The sequence below is a fragment of the Nerophis ophidion genome, linkage group LG08, assembly GCF_033978795.1.
Source record: "Nerophis ophidion isolate RoL-2023_Sa linkage group LG08, RoL_Noph_v1.0, whole genome shotgun sequence".
Classification (NCBI taxonomy): Eukaryota; Metazoa; Chordata; class Actinopteri; order Syngnathiformes; family Syngnathidae; genus Nerophis; species Nerophis ophidion.
This window is the reverse complement of record NC_084618.1, coordinates 70,296,644-70,313,296: the sequence shown is the minus strand read 5'-3', so window position 1 is coordinate 70,313,296 and position 16,653 is coordinate 70,296,644. Positions and strand designations below refer to the sequence as shown.

The 16,653-nt window shown below is 44.4% G+C and overlaps 1 protein-coding gene across 4 annotated transcripts in view; it reads right to left on the bottom strand.

The window, feature by feature from the left end:
- The window catches only part of pcdh15b (protocadherin-related 15b), a 375,223-nt gene that overhangs the window by 39,064 nt on the left and 319,506 nt on the right, over positions 1-16,653 (bottom strand). For all 4 annotated transcript variants that reach the window (XR_009807925.1, XM_061909585.1, XM_061909586.1 and 1 more), the window contains 4 exons: positions 16,078-16,308; positions 11,924-12,012; positions 9,445-9,621; positions 9,155-9,373 (listed from right to left, as the gene is read on the bottom strand). Coding sequence is in view for 3 of the 4 variants with exons in the window: in XM_061909585.1 (XP_061765569.1) it covers positions 9,155-9,373; positions 9,445-9,621; positions 11,924-12,012; positions 16,078-16,308 (716 nt within the window). In the remaining variant the exon portion in view is untranslated. The remainder of the gene's footprint in view (positions 1-9,154; positions 9,374-9,444; positions 9,622-11,923; positions 12,013-16,077; positions 16,309-16,653) is intronic.

The following is a 16,653-nucleotide window of genomic DNA, read 5'->3' as shown; positions in this document are numbered from 1 at the left end:
CCATGTGACCAAATTTAGCTTGCCACGTCATTTAACACTAAAAGACCCAGGGAGCAGCCGTTTGGCTTTTCTACCTATATCAATCAATCAATCAATCAATCAATGTTTACTTATATAGCCCTAAATCACTAGTGTCTCAAAGGGCTGCACAAACCACCACGACATCCTCGGTAGGCCCACATAAGGGCAAGGAAAACTCACACCCAGTGGGACATCGGTGACAATAATGACCCAGTGGGACGTTGATGACAATGATGACTATGAGAACCTTGGAGAGGAGGAAAGCAATGGATGTTGAGCGGATCTAACATGATACTGTGAAAGTTCAATCCACAATGGATCCAACACAGTCGCGAGAGTCCAGTCCAAAGCGGATCCAACACAGCAGCGAGAGTCCCGTTCACAGCGGAGCCAGCAGGAAACCATCCAAAGCGGAGGCGGATCAGCAGCGCAGAGATGTCGCCAGCCGATACACAGGCAAGCAGTACATGGCCACCGGATCGGACCGGACCCCCTCCACAGGGGAGAGTGGGACATAGAAGAAAAAGAAAAGAAACAGCAGATCAACTGGTCTAAAAAGGGAGTCTATTTAAAGGCTACAGTATACAAATGAGTTTTAAGGTGAGACTTAAATGCTTCTACTGAGGTAGCATCTCGAACTGTTACCGGGAGGGCATTCCAGAGTACTGGAGCCCGAACGGAAAACCAACAGGTCAGCCGATGGCTGGAAGGCCCTCCCTTTGTTATGTAAACGAGGCAATCAGGTAGCAGTCACATGAGCCATTATGGCCACATTGGTCATTAGCATGGCAGTGCCCCTTGGGTGCGCTCTCTGAGCACATCTGAGAATTGAGGTGTGAATGTCTTTTGTCTTCTGCGTAAAGGCGACCTGGAGGAGTTGAGCAGAACCTGGCACAGCTCAAATCCATAACTGGTATTTTGAAATCAGACATATATTATCATATCTTTGACAAAACATCACATTACAGTATGGGCAAACAGCAACAGTCAGCCTGGTTATCTATGAGTTGAGACCGGGGGAGACAGGAAAAGAGAAAATAGAGGGAAAGAGCAAAACAGGCGAAAGCAATATACAAATAAAAAAAAAAACCCAAATCATATATGTTTCTGGTGTATCTCAGTTTGAAAAAAATGTTACATAAAATAAATCATTATCTTGTACAGATATTAACTTGATGAGCACTTCTGTAAATGTCTGGTGGGACTACCACAGATTTTGAGTTTTTTTTTTTTATGTGGTTCTGTTCTTTTACTTTTCCTATGTGTCTGGTGGGGATGTTGGAAGCCCAGTGTTGTATGGTCTTGATAACTTCTACATCCTTCTACATATCCATCCATCCATCCATTTTCTACCGCTTATTCCCTTTTGGGGTCGCGGGGGGCGCTGGCGCCTATCTCAGCTACAATCGGGCGGAAGGCGGGGTACACCCTGGACAAGTCGCCACCTCATCGCAGGGCCAACACAGATAGACAGACAACATTCACGCTCACATTCACACACTAGGGCCAATTTAGTGTTGCCAATCAACCTATCCCCAGGTGCATGTCTTTGGAAGTGGGAGGAAGCCGGAGTACCCGGAGGGAACCCACGCATTCACGGGGAGAACATGCAAACTCCACACAGAAAGATCCCGAGCCTGGATTTGAACCCAGGACTGCAGGACCTTCGTATTGTGAGGCAGACGCACTAACCTCTCTGCCACCGTGAAGCCCTTCTACATATATTACATATATTACATTTTGATTCAGCTCATATGTTCTGCCCAGGCTGCTACCTTGGGAAACTGCTGTAAGACAGACAGTCAGTTAGCAGCTCCTATCTGATTCTCCCCCTCCCCAATTTTATGTCAAGGTGTTTTGAGTGAAGTGGCTCAGCATGTCCCCTCCTGTGGTCCCCCAGTGATTGCTCCGTTTACATAACAAAAGGAAGGTTCACAGGGGGCCTTCCAGCCGATCGGCTGCCCTATGGGTTTTATAAGTAGAGAAAAAAATCCTGGGTCTTCTAATGTTAATGTTGACACAACAATTCAACGTGGCACCGACGCATCTTTCAATGTAGCCCCGATGCACCAATTCAATGTGGCCCCGACGCATCATTCAATGTGGCTGTGAATCATCATTCAACCTGGCCTCGACACATTGTTCAATGTGGCTGTGAATCATCATTCAAAGTGGCTTTGAATCATCGCAATGCATCATTCAATGTGGCTGTGAATCTTAGTTCAATGTGGCCCAGACGTATCATTCAATGTGGCTGTGAATCTTAGTTCAATGTGGCCCAGACGTATCATTCAATGTGGCTCGCCACGTCATTTTAATTTATCAAATTTGATACAAATTATTTACTGTGGCCTGCAAAATGCTGTAAATATGTTCTTTCACTGGTCTACACTCAAACATTATCTGATGATGCCACAATATTTTTGTTGGTTATCAAAACACTTAAGTATCTGCTTGTCACTTTGATTTCAGAGCAAATTAGCCATCAATCTGTTATTGAAACATAATAATCTAAATAAGTTGCCTATGCAAATTGTGTAACGAGGCTATTATATGTTCCTATTTATATATATTTAGTTACAATCGGCCCTCTGAAGGAAGACATAACTGTGACGTGTCGCTCAATAAAAATGAGTTTGACATTCCTGGTGTTGCGTTTCCATTTTAGTCTGATTCAAGCAACAGAGATGAGAATTTTAGAATTTACAAAATTTATAAAAATTTGCTCTCCCATTATTGGAAGAAAAGTCTTAACAGTCAGGGGTTATAGCGCCACCTGATGCTTTGGTGTGCACCTAACAGCCTGTGATTACATTATAATGGGAACACTTTTCCATTAACCATTGTATGAAGCACATTTCTGCACGGTCACATAAAAAGGTATACTCACTCTTTGAATCTGGCGATGAATGGTGCAGTCAAAGAAAGAGAGAGAAAAAAAGACATTAGTGAGTCTCTGAAGAGTCAATCAGACAAGTACCTGTTAGCCAGGTCGGATAAATGTTCCTTCCTCGTTTGGAAGTCATTACCAAATTAAAAGTCCAGTGATCATCACGCTTGATGAGCGCCACTCAAACATCCTCTCTGGCTCTCAGTTAATTATATCTACTTCCGAACTGTATCAAAAACACAACCACTTAAAACGCGCGTGTGTGTTTTTCCTGGCCGCGTGGGAGTCGGATGAAAATTGACGGCCTTCTGAAGCGGTAAGCCGAACACGCTAATAGAGGAGGCCCACTGGGACGGGTCACCACTTGGCATCATCTGGGCGGGCAGCCCAGAAATGAAAAAGGATGGCCATTGTAGAAGAAAAACAGATGCTTTTAGTTTGGCTATGATGAGTAGGTGGAGGCTTGACTGCGAGGGTTTCCAAGAGCGTTTTTTTTTGTTGGCCCAAAAATACAATAAAAATTAAAAAAAAGCCTGCATCAAAAAAGGATTAGAGCCACATTAAAAATAAGTTATGTGGAAAATTAATTAATTAATTAACAAAAATTGAAAATTGAATGACTAAAAGAACAAGTGTCATTTACAAGTAATATTTATTGATTGACTATAAAATAAACATATGAGCCAAAAAATATATATTATTAATATAGCCTATTTTTTTAAAGATTTTTTAAATTAATTTTGTAAGTAATGCATCATATATGATTAGAGTCACATTAAAAATAAGTTATGCGAAAAAAATAAATACATATTAACAAAAATTGCAAATTGAATAACCAAAAAAACAAGTGTCATTTACAAGTAATATTTCTTGATTGACTATAAAATAAACATTTGAGCCAAAATGTATCATCAATTTGTCATATTTTTTCAGATTTTTTAAAAGTATTGCATCATGTACAAACCCCGTTTCCATATGAGTTAGGAAATTGTGTTAGATGTAAATATAAACAGAATACAATAATTTGCAAATCTTTTTCCAACCCATATTCCGTTGAATATGCTACAAAGACAACACATTTGATGTTTAAACTGATAAACATTTTCTTTTTTTGCAAATAATCATTAACTTTAGAATTTGATGCCAGCAACACATGACAAAGAAGTTGGGAAAGGTGGCAATAAATTCTGATAAAGATGAAGAATGCTGATCAAACACCTATTTGGAACATCCCACAGGGATGCAGACTAATTGTGAACAGGTGGGTGCCATGATTGGGTATAACAGCAGCATCCCAAAAAATGCCCAGTCTTTCACAAGAAAGGATAGGGTGAGGTACACCCCTTTTTCCATAACTGTGTGAGCAAATAGTCAAACAGTTTAAGAACGTTTCTCAAAGTGCAATTGCAAGAAATTTAAGGAGTTCAACATTTACGGCCCATAATATCATCAAAAGGTTCAGAGAATCTGGAGAAATCACTCCACGTAAGCGGCATGGCCGGAAACCAACATTGAATGACAGTGACCTTCGATACCTCAGATGGCACTGTATCAAAAACCGATGTCAATCTCTAAGGTATATTACCACATGGGCTCAGGAACACTTCAGAAAACCACTGTCACTAAATACAGTTTGTCGCTACATCTGTAAGTGCAAGTTAGATCTTTACTATGCAAAGCGAAAGCCATTTATCAACAACATCCAGAAACGCCACAGGCTTCTCTGGGCCCGAGATCATCTAAGATGGACTGATGCAAAGTGAAAAAGTGTTCTGTGATCTGACGAGTCCACATTTCAATTTGTTTTTGGAAACTGTGGACATTTGTGTCTTTGGGAACAAAGAGGAAAAGAACCATCCGGATTGTTATAGGCGCAAAGTGATGGTATGGGGGTGCATTAGTGCCCAAGGCATGGGTAACTAACACATCTGGGAAGGGACCATTAATGCTGTAAGGTACATATAGGTTTTGGAGCAACATATACTGCCATTCAAGTAACGTTATCATGGACACCCCTGCTTATTTCAGCAATAAAATGCCACACCACATGTAACAACAGCGTAGCTTCATAGTAAAAGAGTACTAGACAGGCCTGCCTGTAGTCCAGACCTGTCTCCCATTGAAAATTTTGAAGCCTAAAATACGACAACAGAAACCCCGGACTGTTGAACAACTTAAGCTGTACATCAAGCAAGAATGGTAAAGAATTCCACCTGAAAAGCTTCAAAAATGTAACTACTCCTCAGTTCCCAAACGTTTATTGAGCGTTGTTAAAAGAAAAGGTGATGTAACACAGTGGTGAACATGCCCTTTCCCAACTACTTTGGCATGAGTTGCAGCCATGAAATTCTAAGTTAATTATTATTATTTTTTTAAATAAAGTTTATGAGTTTGAACATCAAATATGTCTTTGTAGTGCATTCAACTGAATATGGGTTGAAAAGGATTTGCAAATCATTGTATTCTGTTTATCCATCCATCATCTTCCGCTTATCCGAGGTCGGGTCGCGGGGGCAACAGCCTAAGCAGGGAAACCCAGACTTCCCTCTCCCCAGCCACTTCGTCTAGCTCTTCCCGGTGGATCCCGAGGCGTTCCCAGGCCAGCCGGGAGACATAGTCTTCCCAACGTGTCCTGGGTCTTCCCCGTGGCCTCCTACCGGTTGGACGTGCCCTAAACACATCCCTAGGGAGGCGTTCGGGTGGCATCCTGACCAGATGCCCGAACCACCTCAGCTGGCTCCTCTAGATGTGAAGGAGCAGCGGCTTTACTTTGAGTTCCTCCCGGATGACAGAGCTTCTCACCCTATCTCTAAGGGAGAGCCCCGCCACACGGCGGAGGAAACTCATTTTGGCCGCTTGTACCCGTGATCTTATCCTTTCGGTCATGACCCAAAGCTCATGACCATAGGTGAGGATGGGAACGTAGATCGACCGGTAAATTGAGAGCTTTGCCTTCCGGCTCAGCTCCTTCTTCACCACAACGGATTGGTACAACGTCCGCATTACTGAAGACGCCGCACCGATCCGCCTGTCGATCTCACGATCCACTCTTCCCTCACTCGTGAACAAGACTCCTAGGTACTTGAACTCCTCCACTTGGGGCATGGTCTCCTCCCCAACCCGGAGATGGCACTCCACCCTTTTCCGGGCGAGAACCATGGACTCGTACTTGGAGGTGCTGATTCTCATTCCGGTCACTTCACACTCGGCTGCGAACCGATCCAGCGAGAGCTGAAGATCCCGGTCAGATGAAGCCATCAGGACCACATCATCTGCAAAAAGCAGAGACTTAATCCTGCGGTTACCAAACCGGAACCCCTCAACGCCTTGACTGCGCCTAGAAATTCTGTCCATAAAAGTTATGAACAGAATCGGTGACAAAGGACAGCCTTGGCGGAGTCCAACCCTCACTTGAAACGTGTTCGACTTACTGCCGGCAATGCGGACCAAGCTCTGGCACTGATCGTACAGAGAACGGACCGCCACAATAAGACAGTCCAATACCCCATACTCTCTGAGCACTCCCCACAGGACTTCCCGAGGGACACGGTCGAATGCCTTCTCCAAGTCCACAAAGCACATGTAGACTGGTTGGGCAAACTCCCATGCACCCTCAAGAACCCTGCCGAGAGTATAGAGCTGGTCCACAGTTCCACGACCAGGACGAAAACCACACTGTTCCTCCTGAATCCGAGGTTCGACTATCCGACGTAGCCTCCTCTCCAGTACACCTGAATAAACCTTACCGGGAAGGCTGAGGAGTGTGATCCCACGATAGTTGGAACACACCCTCCGGTCCCCCTTCTTAAAGAGAGGAACCACCACCCCGGTCTGCCAATCCAGAGGTACCGCCCCCGATGTCCACGCGATGCTGCAAAGTCTTGTCAACCAAGACAGCCCCACAGCATCCAGAGCCTTAAGGAACTCCGGGCGGATCTCGTCCACCCCTGGGGCCTTGCCACCGAGGAGCTTTTTAACTACCTCAGCGACCTCAGCCCCAGAAATAGGAGAGTCCACCACAGATTCCCCAGGCACTGCTTCCTCATAGGAAGACGTGTTGGTGGGATTGAGGAGGTCTTCGAAGTATTCCTTCCACCTATCCACAACATCCGCAGTCGAGGTCAGCAGAACACCATCCGCACCATACACGGTGTTGATAGTGCACTGCTTCCCCTTCCTGAGGCGGCGGACGGTGGTCCAGAATCGCTTCGAAGCCGTCAGGAAGTCGTTTTCCAGGGCTTCCCCGAACTCTTCCCATGTCCAAGTTTTTGCCTCCGCGACCGCTGAAGCTGCACACCGCTTGGCCTGTCGGTACCTGTCCACTGCCTCCGGAGTCCTATGAGCCAAAAGGACCCGATAGGACTCCTCCTTCAGCTTGACGGCATCCCTCACCGCTGGTGTCCACCAAGGGGTTTTAGGATTTCCGCCCCGACAGGCACCAACTACCTTGCGGCCACAGCTCCGATCTGCCGCCTCGACAATAGAGGTGCGGAACATGGTCCAATGTCCAGCACCTCCCTCGTGACATGTTCAAAGTTCTTCCGGAGGTGGGAATTGAAACTTTCTCTGACAGGAGACTCTGCCAGACGTTCCCAGCAGACCCTCACAATGCGTTTGGGCCTCCCAGGTCTTTCCGGCATCCTCCCCCACCATCGCAGCCAACTCACCACCAGATAGTGATCGGTAGAAAGCTCCGCCCCTCTCTTCACCCGAGTGTCCAAAACATGAGGCCGCAAATCCGATGACACAACTACAAAGTCGATCATGGAACTGCGGCCTAGGGTGTTCTGGTGCCAAGTGCACATATGGACACCCTTATGTTTGAACATGGTGTTTGTTATGGACAAACTGTGACGAGCACAAAAGTCCAATAACAAAACACCACTCGGGTTCAGATCCGGGCGGCCATTCTTCCCAATCACGCCTCTCCAGGTTTCACTGTCGCTGCCAACGTGAGCGTTGAAGTCTCCCAGTAGGACAAGGGAATCACCCGGGGGAGCACTTTCCAGTACTCCCTCGAGTGTTCCCAAAAAGAGTGGGTACTCTGAACTGCTGTTTGGTGCATAAGCACAAACAACAGTCAGGACCCGTCCCCCCACCCGAAGGCGGAGGGAAGCTACCCTTTCGTCCACCGGGTTGAACTCCAACGTACAGGCTTTGAGCCGGGGGGAAACAAGAATTGCCACCCCAGCCCGTCGCCTCTCCCTGCCGGCAACGCCAGAGTGGAAGAGGGTCCAATCCCTCTCGAGAGAAGTGGTTCCAGAGCCCTTGCTGTGCGTCGAAGTGAGTCCGACTATATCCAGCCGGAATTTCTCGACTTCGCGCACTAGCTCAGGCTCTTTCCCCCCCAGTGACGTGACGTTCCACGTCCCAAGAGCTAGCTTCTGTAGCCGAGGATCGGACCGCCAAGTGCCCTGCCTTCGGCTGCCGCCCAGCTCACAATGCACCCGACCTCTATGGCCCCTGCTATGGGTGGTGAGCCCATTGGAGGGGTGACCCACGCTGCCTCTTCGGGCTGTGCCCGGCCGGGCCCCATGGGAACAGGCCCGGCCACCAGGCGCTCGCCATCGTGCCCCACCTCCGGGCCTGGCTCCAGAAGGGGGCCCCGGTGACCCGCGTCCGGGCGAGGGAAAGGTCTTCGAGCTGCTCTTTGTCTGATCCCTCACCTAGAACCTGTTTGCCTTGGGAGACCCTACCAGGGGGCTTTATGCCCCCGGACAACATAGCTCCTAGGATCATTGGGACACGCAAACTCCTCTACCACGATAAGGTTGCAGCTCAGAGAGGAGTGTATTCTGTTTATATTTACATCAAATACAATTTCCCAACTCATATGGAAACTGGGTTTCTACTATTACAATTGATCATTATAGTCTTTGGAAAATCAGGAATTGCATTAATTCAAATTTTATTATGTCCTGTGTTCATTTTGTACATCGGCAACTACTGTTTAACTGCAGTGGTCAATAAATCTTTTTAGGACAAAATCCCTGTTTTATAGGAAAGACTGAAAAATAAACGCTGTATTTTTTTTCTTTTATTGGGTTTAATTTTGTATCGGCAGTGTGCCAAGAGCCAGCGACAAATAAGCCATGGGGAATGGCCCCGTGGCCGCAACCCCTGCTTTTGTGGCTCTTCGCCGTAAATAGGTTATCGATTTCCACTTAAAAAATATTGTACATTCTTAAAGGAAATATAAAGTAACTGATAAACATCTTGTTTATGTAAAGAAAATGCACCTACTGCCTGTAGGTGATGATGACGACGAGTATGGCAGGCACACAGCACACGATGATGATGACCGCCAGGGCCAAAAGCGCTCCCTCGGTGTAACCCACAGTCTGCACCGCCTTCCTCACGCTGGTAACTACTTCCGGGGTCCTAATCTCTAGAATGCGCCCGCCCAGGGGGAGGAAAGGCTGGAACTCTTTATTGATGTCCAGGAGCTTTCCATCAAGAAACCTTGCCAAAGAGAAAATAATAAAATGTGGGTTTAGAGACATCGTCAGAATGTCTTGCCAACTTCTTCTTACTTAAAGAGTTCCTGTCTGGAAACCGCTCTATTTGTGAGCGGGTCGATGGCGTAAATCATTAGGTCCGATTTGGCGTAGTCCTCTTGTTGCAGCCCGTCGCCGTGACGATGCGGCCCGATAGTTTCCACGAACACCTTTGCTCCCGGAATTTGCTCCTGGACATAGCGCTCTAAAATACTGGGAGTGAAAAATAGACCCGTTTTGGTTACACAGAGGCAAGACTTGAGACAGGAGAATTAAGTGGTGCACACAACTTCTCTGTAACACACACACATGCATGCACGCACGCACATGCACACGCACGCACACACACACGCACACACACACACACACACACACACACACACACACACACACACACACACACACACACACACACACACACACACACACACACACACACACACACACACACACACACACACACACACACAATCCATGTCATGCTTTGAAAAGGCAAATGAATGGCACAAAAAGCCAAAGGGCTTTTTCCATTGTGGTCCGTTAAATATTCATCACATGTGATACATTCAATAATAAAATATATATAACCTGTAACATGTACAGTGGGGGAAAAAAGTATTTAGTCAGCCACCGATTGTGCAAGTTCTCCCATTTAAAATAATGACAGAGGTCTGTAATTTTCATCATAGGTACACTTCAACTGTGAAAGACAGAATGTGGAAAAAAAATCCAGGAATTCAAATTATAGGAATTTTAAAGAATTTATTTGTAAATTATGGTGGAAAATAAGTATTTGGTCATCCATTCAAAGCTCTCACTGATGGAAGGAGGTTTTGGCTCAAAAAGTTCTATTTTGGTTTCATCTGACCACATGACATTCTCCCAATCCTCTGCTGTATCATCCATGTATCTATTTTGGTATAAACTCAACTCGTCGTGTTTGGAGGAAGAAGAATACTGAGTTGCATCCCAAGAACACCACACCTACTGTGAAGCATGGGGGTGGAAACATCATGATTTGGGGCTGTTTTTCTGCTAAAGGGACAGGACGATTTATCCGTGTTAAGGAAAGAATGAATGTGGCCATGTATCGTGAGAGTTTGAGCCAAAACCTCCTTCCATCAGTGAGAGCTTTGAATGGTTGACCAAATACTTATTTTCCACCATATTTTACAGATAAATTATTTGAAATTCCTACAATATGAATCCCTGGATTGTTTTTTCCACATTCTGTCTCTCACAGTTGAAGTGCACCTATGATGAAAATTACAGACCTCTGTCATCATTTTAAGTGGGAGAACTTGCAGTCATGTACCCCCTGTGAATTTTTTTTTAATTCAAGTACCACCTAATCAGAGCAAAGCATTTTTGGTTGAAAAAGTAAAATACAGCACTATGAAATCCGTTTCTGATTTATTAAATGTTATAACAGTGCAAAATATTGCTCATTTGTAGTCGTCTTTCTTGAACTATTTGGAAAAAAATATATAAAAAGAACTAAAAACTTGTTGAAAATTAAACAAGTGATTCAATTATAAATAAAGATTTCCACACATAGAAGTAATCATCAACTTAAAGTGCCCTCTTTGGGGATTGTAATAGAGATCCATCTGGGTTCATCAACTTAATTCTAAACATTTCTTCACAAAAAACAACTTTAAAATCAATATTTATGGAACATGTCCACAAAAAATCTAGCTGTCAACACTGAATATTGCATTGTATTATTTCTTTTCACAGTTTATGAACTTACATTCATATTTTGTTGAAGTATATATTTATAAATGATTTTTGAATTGTTGCTATTTACTGAGTATTTTGAAAAAATCTCACGTGCCCCCTTGGCATACCTTCAAGTACCCCCAGGGGTACGCATGCCCCCATTTGAGAACCACTGCTGTATGGAATGTTGAGCAGGAGTGTCACCAGCTTGTTGTGGGAAGTTTGCCGTTTTGTTTTTAGTAGCTTGGGGATACTGGTGAACCATGAGGTGCAGGCATAGTCAAAATGACACTGTTTGAGGGCACCGGCAAGGGTCTCAAGTGTATCCCTGTTGATAAACGCAGAAATCCTGCACAAAAATCTAGTTTTATTATTCATCTTTTCATCTTGGGGGTTGCTTTTGTTGGAATGTGTTTGTGTTGCACTTAAAACTGGTGAAGTGAAGTGAATTATATTTATGTAGCGCTTTTCTCTAGTGACTCGAAGCGCATTATCATTATCAGACTCCTGACAGCCACTGCAAATAGCAAAAAAAAAAACCCAACACACCATAAATACACGTGTTTTGTATTAATGCCTCTCGCTGAAATAAAAGTGTCAAACTGTGCTGGGGGATTTACACAAACTTAAGTCAATTTCCTACACACACTGTCAACATCAGACGAGCGTGAGCCGCGCTGTGGTGTTGACAATGATGTAATTAAAATAACACAGCGTGCAGTGTCGTGCAGAGGCAGAAGGTGAGAAAACTCTAATTGGAAAAAAAAGTAAGTTGCGCGGTGTTAGTCGTTACCTCAGGAGTTTAGCTTTGTTTTTGTCCACGTACGTCGGAGGGACGTTCGATACGACCACCTGCATGTCCAGTTGGTTCACCACTGACACCTTAAAATGAAAATAAAAATGTTATCATGCAAAAGAGACTTTTTAATGATGATCTAGCAGTAATACATAGTGTCCAAAGAAGTCAAACAGTTGCTTTTAAAGATCCGAGTTTTCATGTTTTCATCACAAAGAAAAAATACTTTAAGGACATGACCCTACCTCCGACCCACCCCCAGCTAGATGACAAACCCTTTGCTGCACTTCTTAATCCTTGTATTATGTTAAGGGTCAATTTGACCCATTTCAGTTTTTGTGTTGATCAAAGTACTGGTTATCCTTTCTTTTTCTTGCGTAAATTTGGTGACTTTTCCTCATCTAGGGTCATGAACTGGTGTGTAAAATCTGGACACTTTGATGTGTAGTGGAATGTCTGTGCAGAGTTTGTATACAAATATGATGTTGCGGGTCAGTTTGACCCAGACACTTTGATGTGGGTAAATAGCTGTTCAGATCCAAAATAAACAGGTCTCTTTGATGTACTTTTTACTTTGATGTACAATTGTTTGTATTTTCATTGCCTCAGTACATGTCAAACTACTTCCTTAACGTAAATGACCGCCATAACCACAACACCAGGGGGAGCTCCACAAACCACGATAAACCCAGATTCCAATCTAACAAAGGTCTTAACTAATTCTCTTTCTATGCCACATCAATGTGGAATGCACTCCCAACAGGTATAAAAGTAAGTGCATCTCTATCCTCCTTCAAAACCGCTCTAAAACAACACCTCCAGGCAACTTCAACACTTTACTAATACCCTCCTCCATTCACATCCCATCTCCCCGGATTATAAACAACTCAGATGTACTTCTAATGTATATACTTGTTCTTATGTTATCTGAACTCACTATGTTCTCTGCTGGCTGTACATATCCTACTAAATAACACCTACACTGTTTCAATGTCCACATTTCTCTGTTGATGCAATTGTTGATGACTGAAGTACTGATATCAAACAAAGCTCCTCATCCCACCCCCCGGATTGTAAATAATGTAGATAATTCAATGTACATACTATGATGATTAACTTGTGTGATGACTGTATTATGTTGATAGTATATATTTGTACCATAAATTGATTAACGTGGACCCCGACTTAAACAAGTTGAAAAACTTATTCGGGTGTTACCATTTAGTGGTCAATTGTACGGAATATGGACTGAAATGTGCAATCTACTAATAAAAGTATCAATCAATTAATCGAAAACTCTGAGACCCAGAGCTAGGTGTGTGAAGAGAGGGAACTTTCTCACACTTGTCCTTGTCACTGTTCTCATGTCATCTCTTTGACAAACTCACCAATAATGAGCTCCAGAAGGATGACATCTGAGGAGGCTTTATCACATGTGACAATTTCTTTACATCCTACCGCCTTGGAGATGAACTTCAGAAGAGAAAGCTGACCATGTTGGGAACAGTCAGAAGAAATAAGACAGAACTTCCCACCAAAATTCTGAAGATGCAGGGCAGACCTCTGCATTACTCAAAATTTGCTTTCACTGAGAAAGCAACAGTGGTTTCATACTGCCCAAAGAGAAACAAGAATGTTCTTGTAATGAGTACAATGCACACAGATGCATCTCTGAGCACAAGCAAAGACATGAAGCCACAAATGACCCTGGATTATAACGCCACCAAAGGAGGAGTTGACCATCTGGACAAAGTCACAGCAACATACAGCTGGCAGCGCAAGGCAGCCCGTTGCCCGTTGGTGATTTTCTACAACATTGTGGACGTGTCTGCTTACAATGCCTATGTCCTGTGGACTGCAATCAACCAGAAATGGAATGCCGGCAAATTGTAGAGAAGCCGGCTTTTCCTGGAAGAACTCGGCAAAGCACCTGTCACTCCCATGTTCCAGACGCGAGCCAGGCCAGCTCGATCCCCAGCAGCTGCAGCTGTCATTGATAAAGTCAAACTCAGGTTACCCAACCCAACCTCACCCAACCAACATCCAGTGGACACAGGTGGAAAGAAAAGGAAAAGATGCCAGGTATGTCCCTCCCGAGAGGACAGTAAAACAAGTACCTCTTGTGTGAAATGCAAAAATTACATCTGCAGAAAGCACACAGTAACATTCTGTCCATCATGTGGAGAGCATTGAAAATGTTGAAGAAAATTTGGAGAACATTGAAAATGTTGAAATTCGCTGGCTCCTTCTTCACCACCACCATCCGTTGTGGTGAAGAAGGAGCTGAGCCGGAAGGCAAAGCTCTCAATTTACCGGTCGATCTACGTTCCCATCCTCACCTATGGTCATGAGCTTTGGGTCATGACCGAAAGGATAAGATCACGGGTACAAGCGGCCGAAATGAGTTTCCTCCGCCGGGTGGCGGGGCTCTCCCTTAGAGATAGGGTGAGAAGCTCTGCCATCCGGGAGGAACTCAACGTAAAGCCGCTGCTCCTCCACATCGAGAGGAGCCAGATGAGGTGGTTCGGGCATCTGGTCAGGATGCCACCCGAACGCCTCCCTAGGGATGTGTTTAGGGCACGTCCAGCTGGTAGGAGGCCACGGGGAAGACCCAGGACACGTTGGGAAGACTATGTCTCCCGGCTGGCCTGGGAACGCCTCGGGATCCCCCGGGAAGAGCTAGACGAAGTGGCTGGAGATAGGGAAGTCTGGGCTTCCCTGCTTAGGCTGCTGCCCCGCGACCCGACCTCGGATAAGCGGAAGATGATGGATGGATGGATGGATGGATGGATGGAAATTCGCTGGGATGAAGGTAACGTATTTCTTAAAAATAGTGTTGGAATTAAAAATGTATCGTATGTCAATTTTCTAAATGTTTATATAACCTAAAATAAAGTTGTTATTGGTTTAACCTGTTTTCTTGACTGTTTTGAGTGCATTTACACAGTGCGGGTCAAAATGACACGCAACATAATGTCATTTTTTACATAATACAACTATGCTACTAACTATACGACTTACTATTAAGGATGTGAATCTTACAACATCTCCAATTTTTGGGGTGACGATTTAATTTACGATTAATTCTCGCTTGAACACGATTCTAGTGATATATTATTTGGTGTAAAAATATTGAATTACCTTTCAAGACTTCTTTTAAAAAATTGATTAGAAACTGTTTTTAAAAGTGATTTTTGGAAATTATGAATTGATTACAGTACAAATGAATCAGAATGAATATTCAGATGTGAATAATCTTTTTAACACGTCTACTAAGTACAACGGGGATGTCCAAACTTTTTCCACCAACGGCCGCATTCTGAAAAGTCAAAATATGCGAGAGTCCATCCATCCATCCATTTTCTACCGCTTATTCCCTTTTGGGGTCGCGGGGGGCGCTGGCGCCTATCTCAGCTACAATCGGGCGGAAGGCAGGGTACACCCTGGACAAGTCGCCACCTCATCGCAGGGCCAACACAGATAGACAGACAACATTTACGCTCACATTCACACACTAGGGCCAATTTAGTGTTGCCAATCAACCTATCCCCAGGTGCATGTCTTTGGAAGTGGGAGGAAGCCGGAGTACCCGGAGGGAACCCACGCATTCACGGGGAGAACATGCAAACTCCACACAGAAAGATCCCGAGCCTGGATTTGAACCCAGGACTGCAGGAACTTCGTATTGTGAGGCAGACGCACTAACCCCTCTGCCACCGTGAAGCCCTATGCGAGAGTCATTTAGCATTTTTTGTTGTAAAAAAACTTAAAGAAATACGTCATGTGTTTGTGACGACAAAACTTGTCAGCTTTGGGTTAGAAGTGACAAAGCATATGATTATTAATATCAACAGTTCCGCTTTTTTTGGACATTTTACTAAAAACCTGAATTTCCCCTCGGGGTTTAATAAAGTATTTCTGATTCTCATATGAAAAAAGTAGATTATGGAAATAAAAGCGCTTCCTGTAGCCACACTGCTATATTACATTAAGCTACGAGTTTCCAGAAGGCTTTAATAATACACATTTTCTAGAATCAAAGCAAAACTTCGGACAGTACACTATTGTACATTATTGTAGGTTGTTGAAACATAGTACACTATAGGAACTTAAATATTCTTTATTATATTTTCATCAGTGCCAAAACCCACCACTATGTCTGCCTTGCTGCTGTGTCCTCGCCCGTAGTCGTCCGTGGCGACCACCTCAAACCGGAAGTAAGACCTCCTCATGTTGCGGTACATGATGGCCGTCTTGACCACGCCGCTGAGAGGCTCGATGACGAAGCCCTCTTTGCTATTCTTGGTGTCTTTCCCTGCCAAGGGTGGGTTGATGAGGCGGTACACCATGGAGCTGTAGTTCCCGGTGTCTCTGTCCAAGGCCTGTGAAAAAGATTACAATCAGTTGGATGCTATTGTCTCCCAAATTACATTTCCACCCGCACCATTAGCATATTCACTACCAGCCTCGATATCGTCATCATTCTCATCCTCAGGACGATAAGTTATTAAATCATTGTTATTGTAGCGAGATCACGTTCGTGGTGACTGTGTGTTTCTGTGCTGAAGGCCACACACATCCTCATCGTTTTCTGCAAATTAGAGTTTGATGTTGTAAATGCTAATAGTAGGGGGTAAAAAGCGGCAGAAAACTGTTTAATCTGGTATGATTTGGGAGACCCCCTGCACAGCAAGAGCCGCCTCAAACTTCAAAAAAGCAGGAAGAGG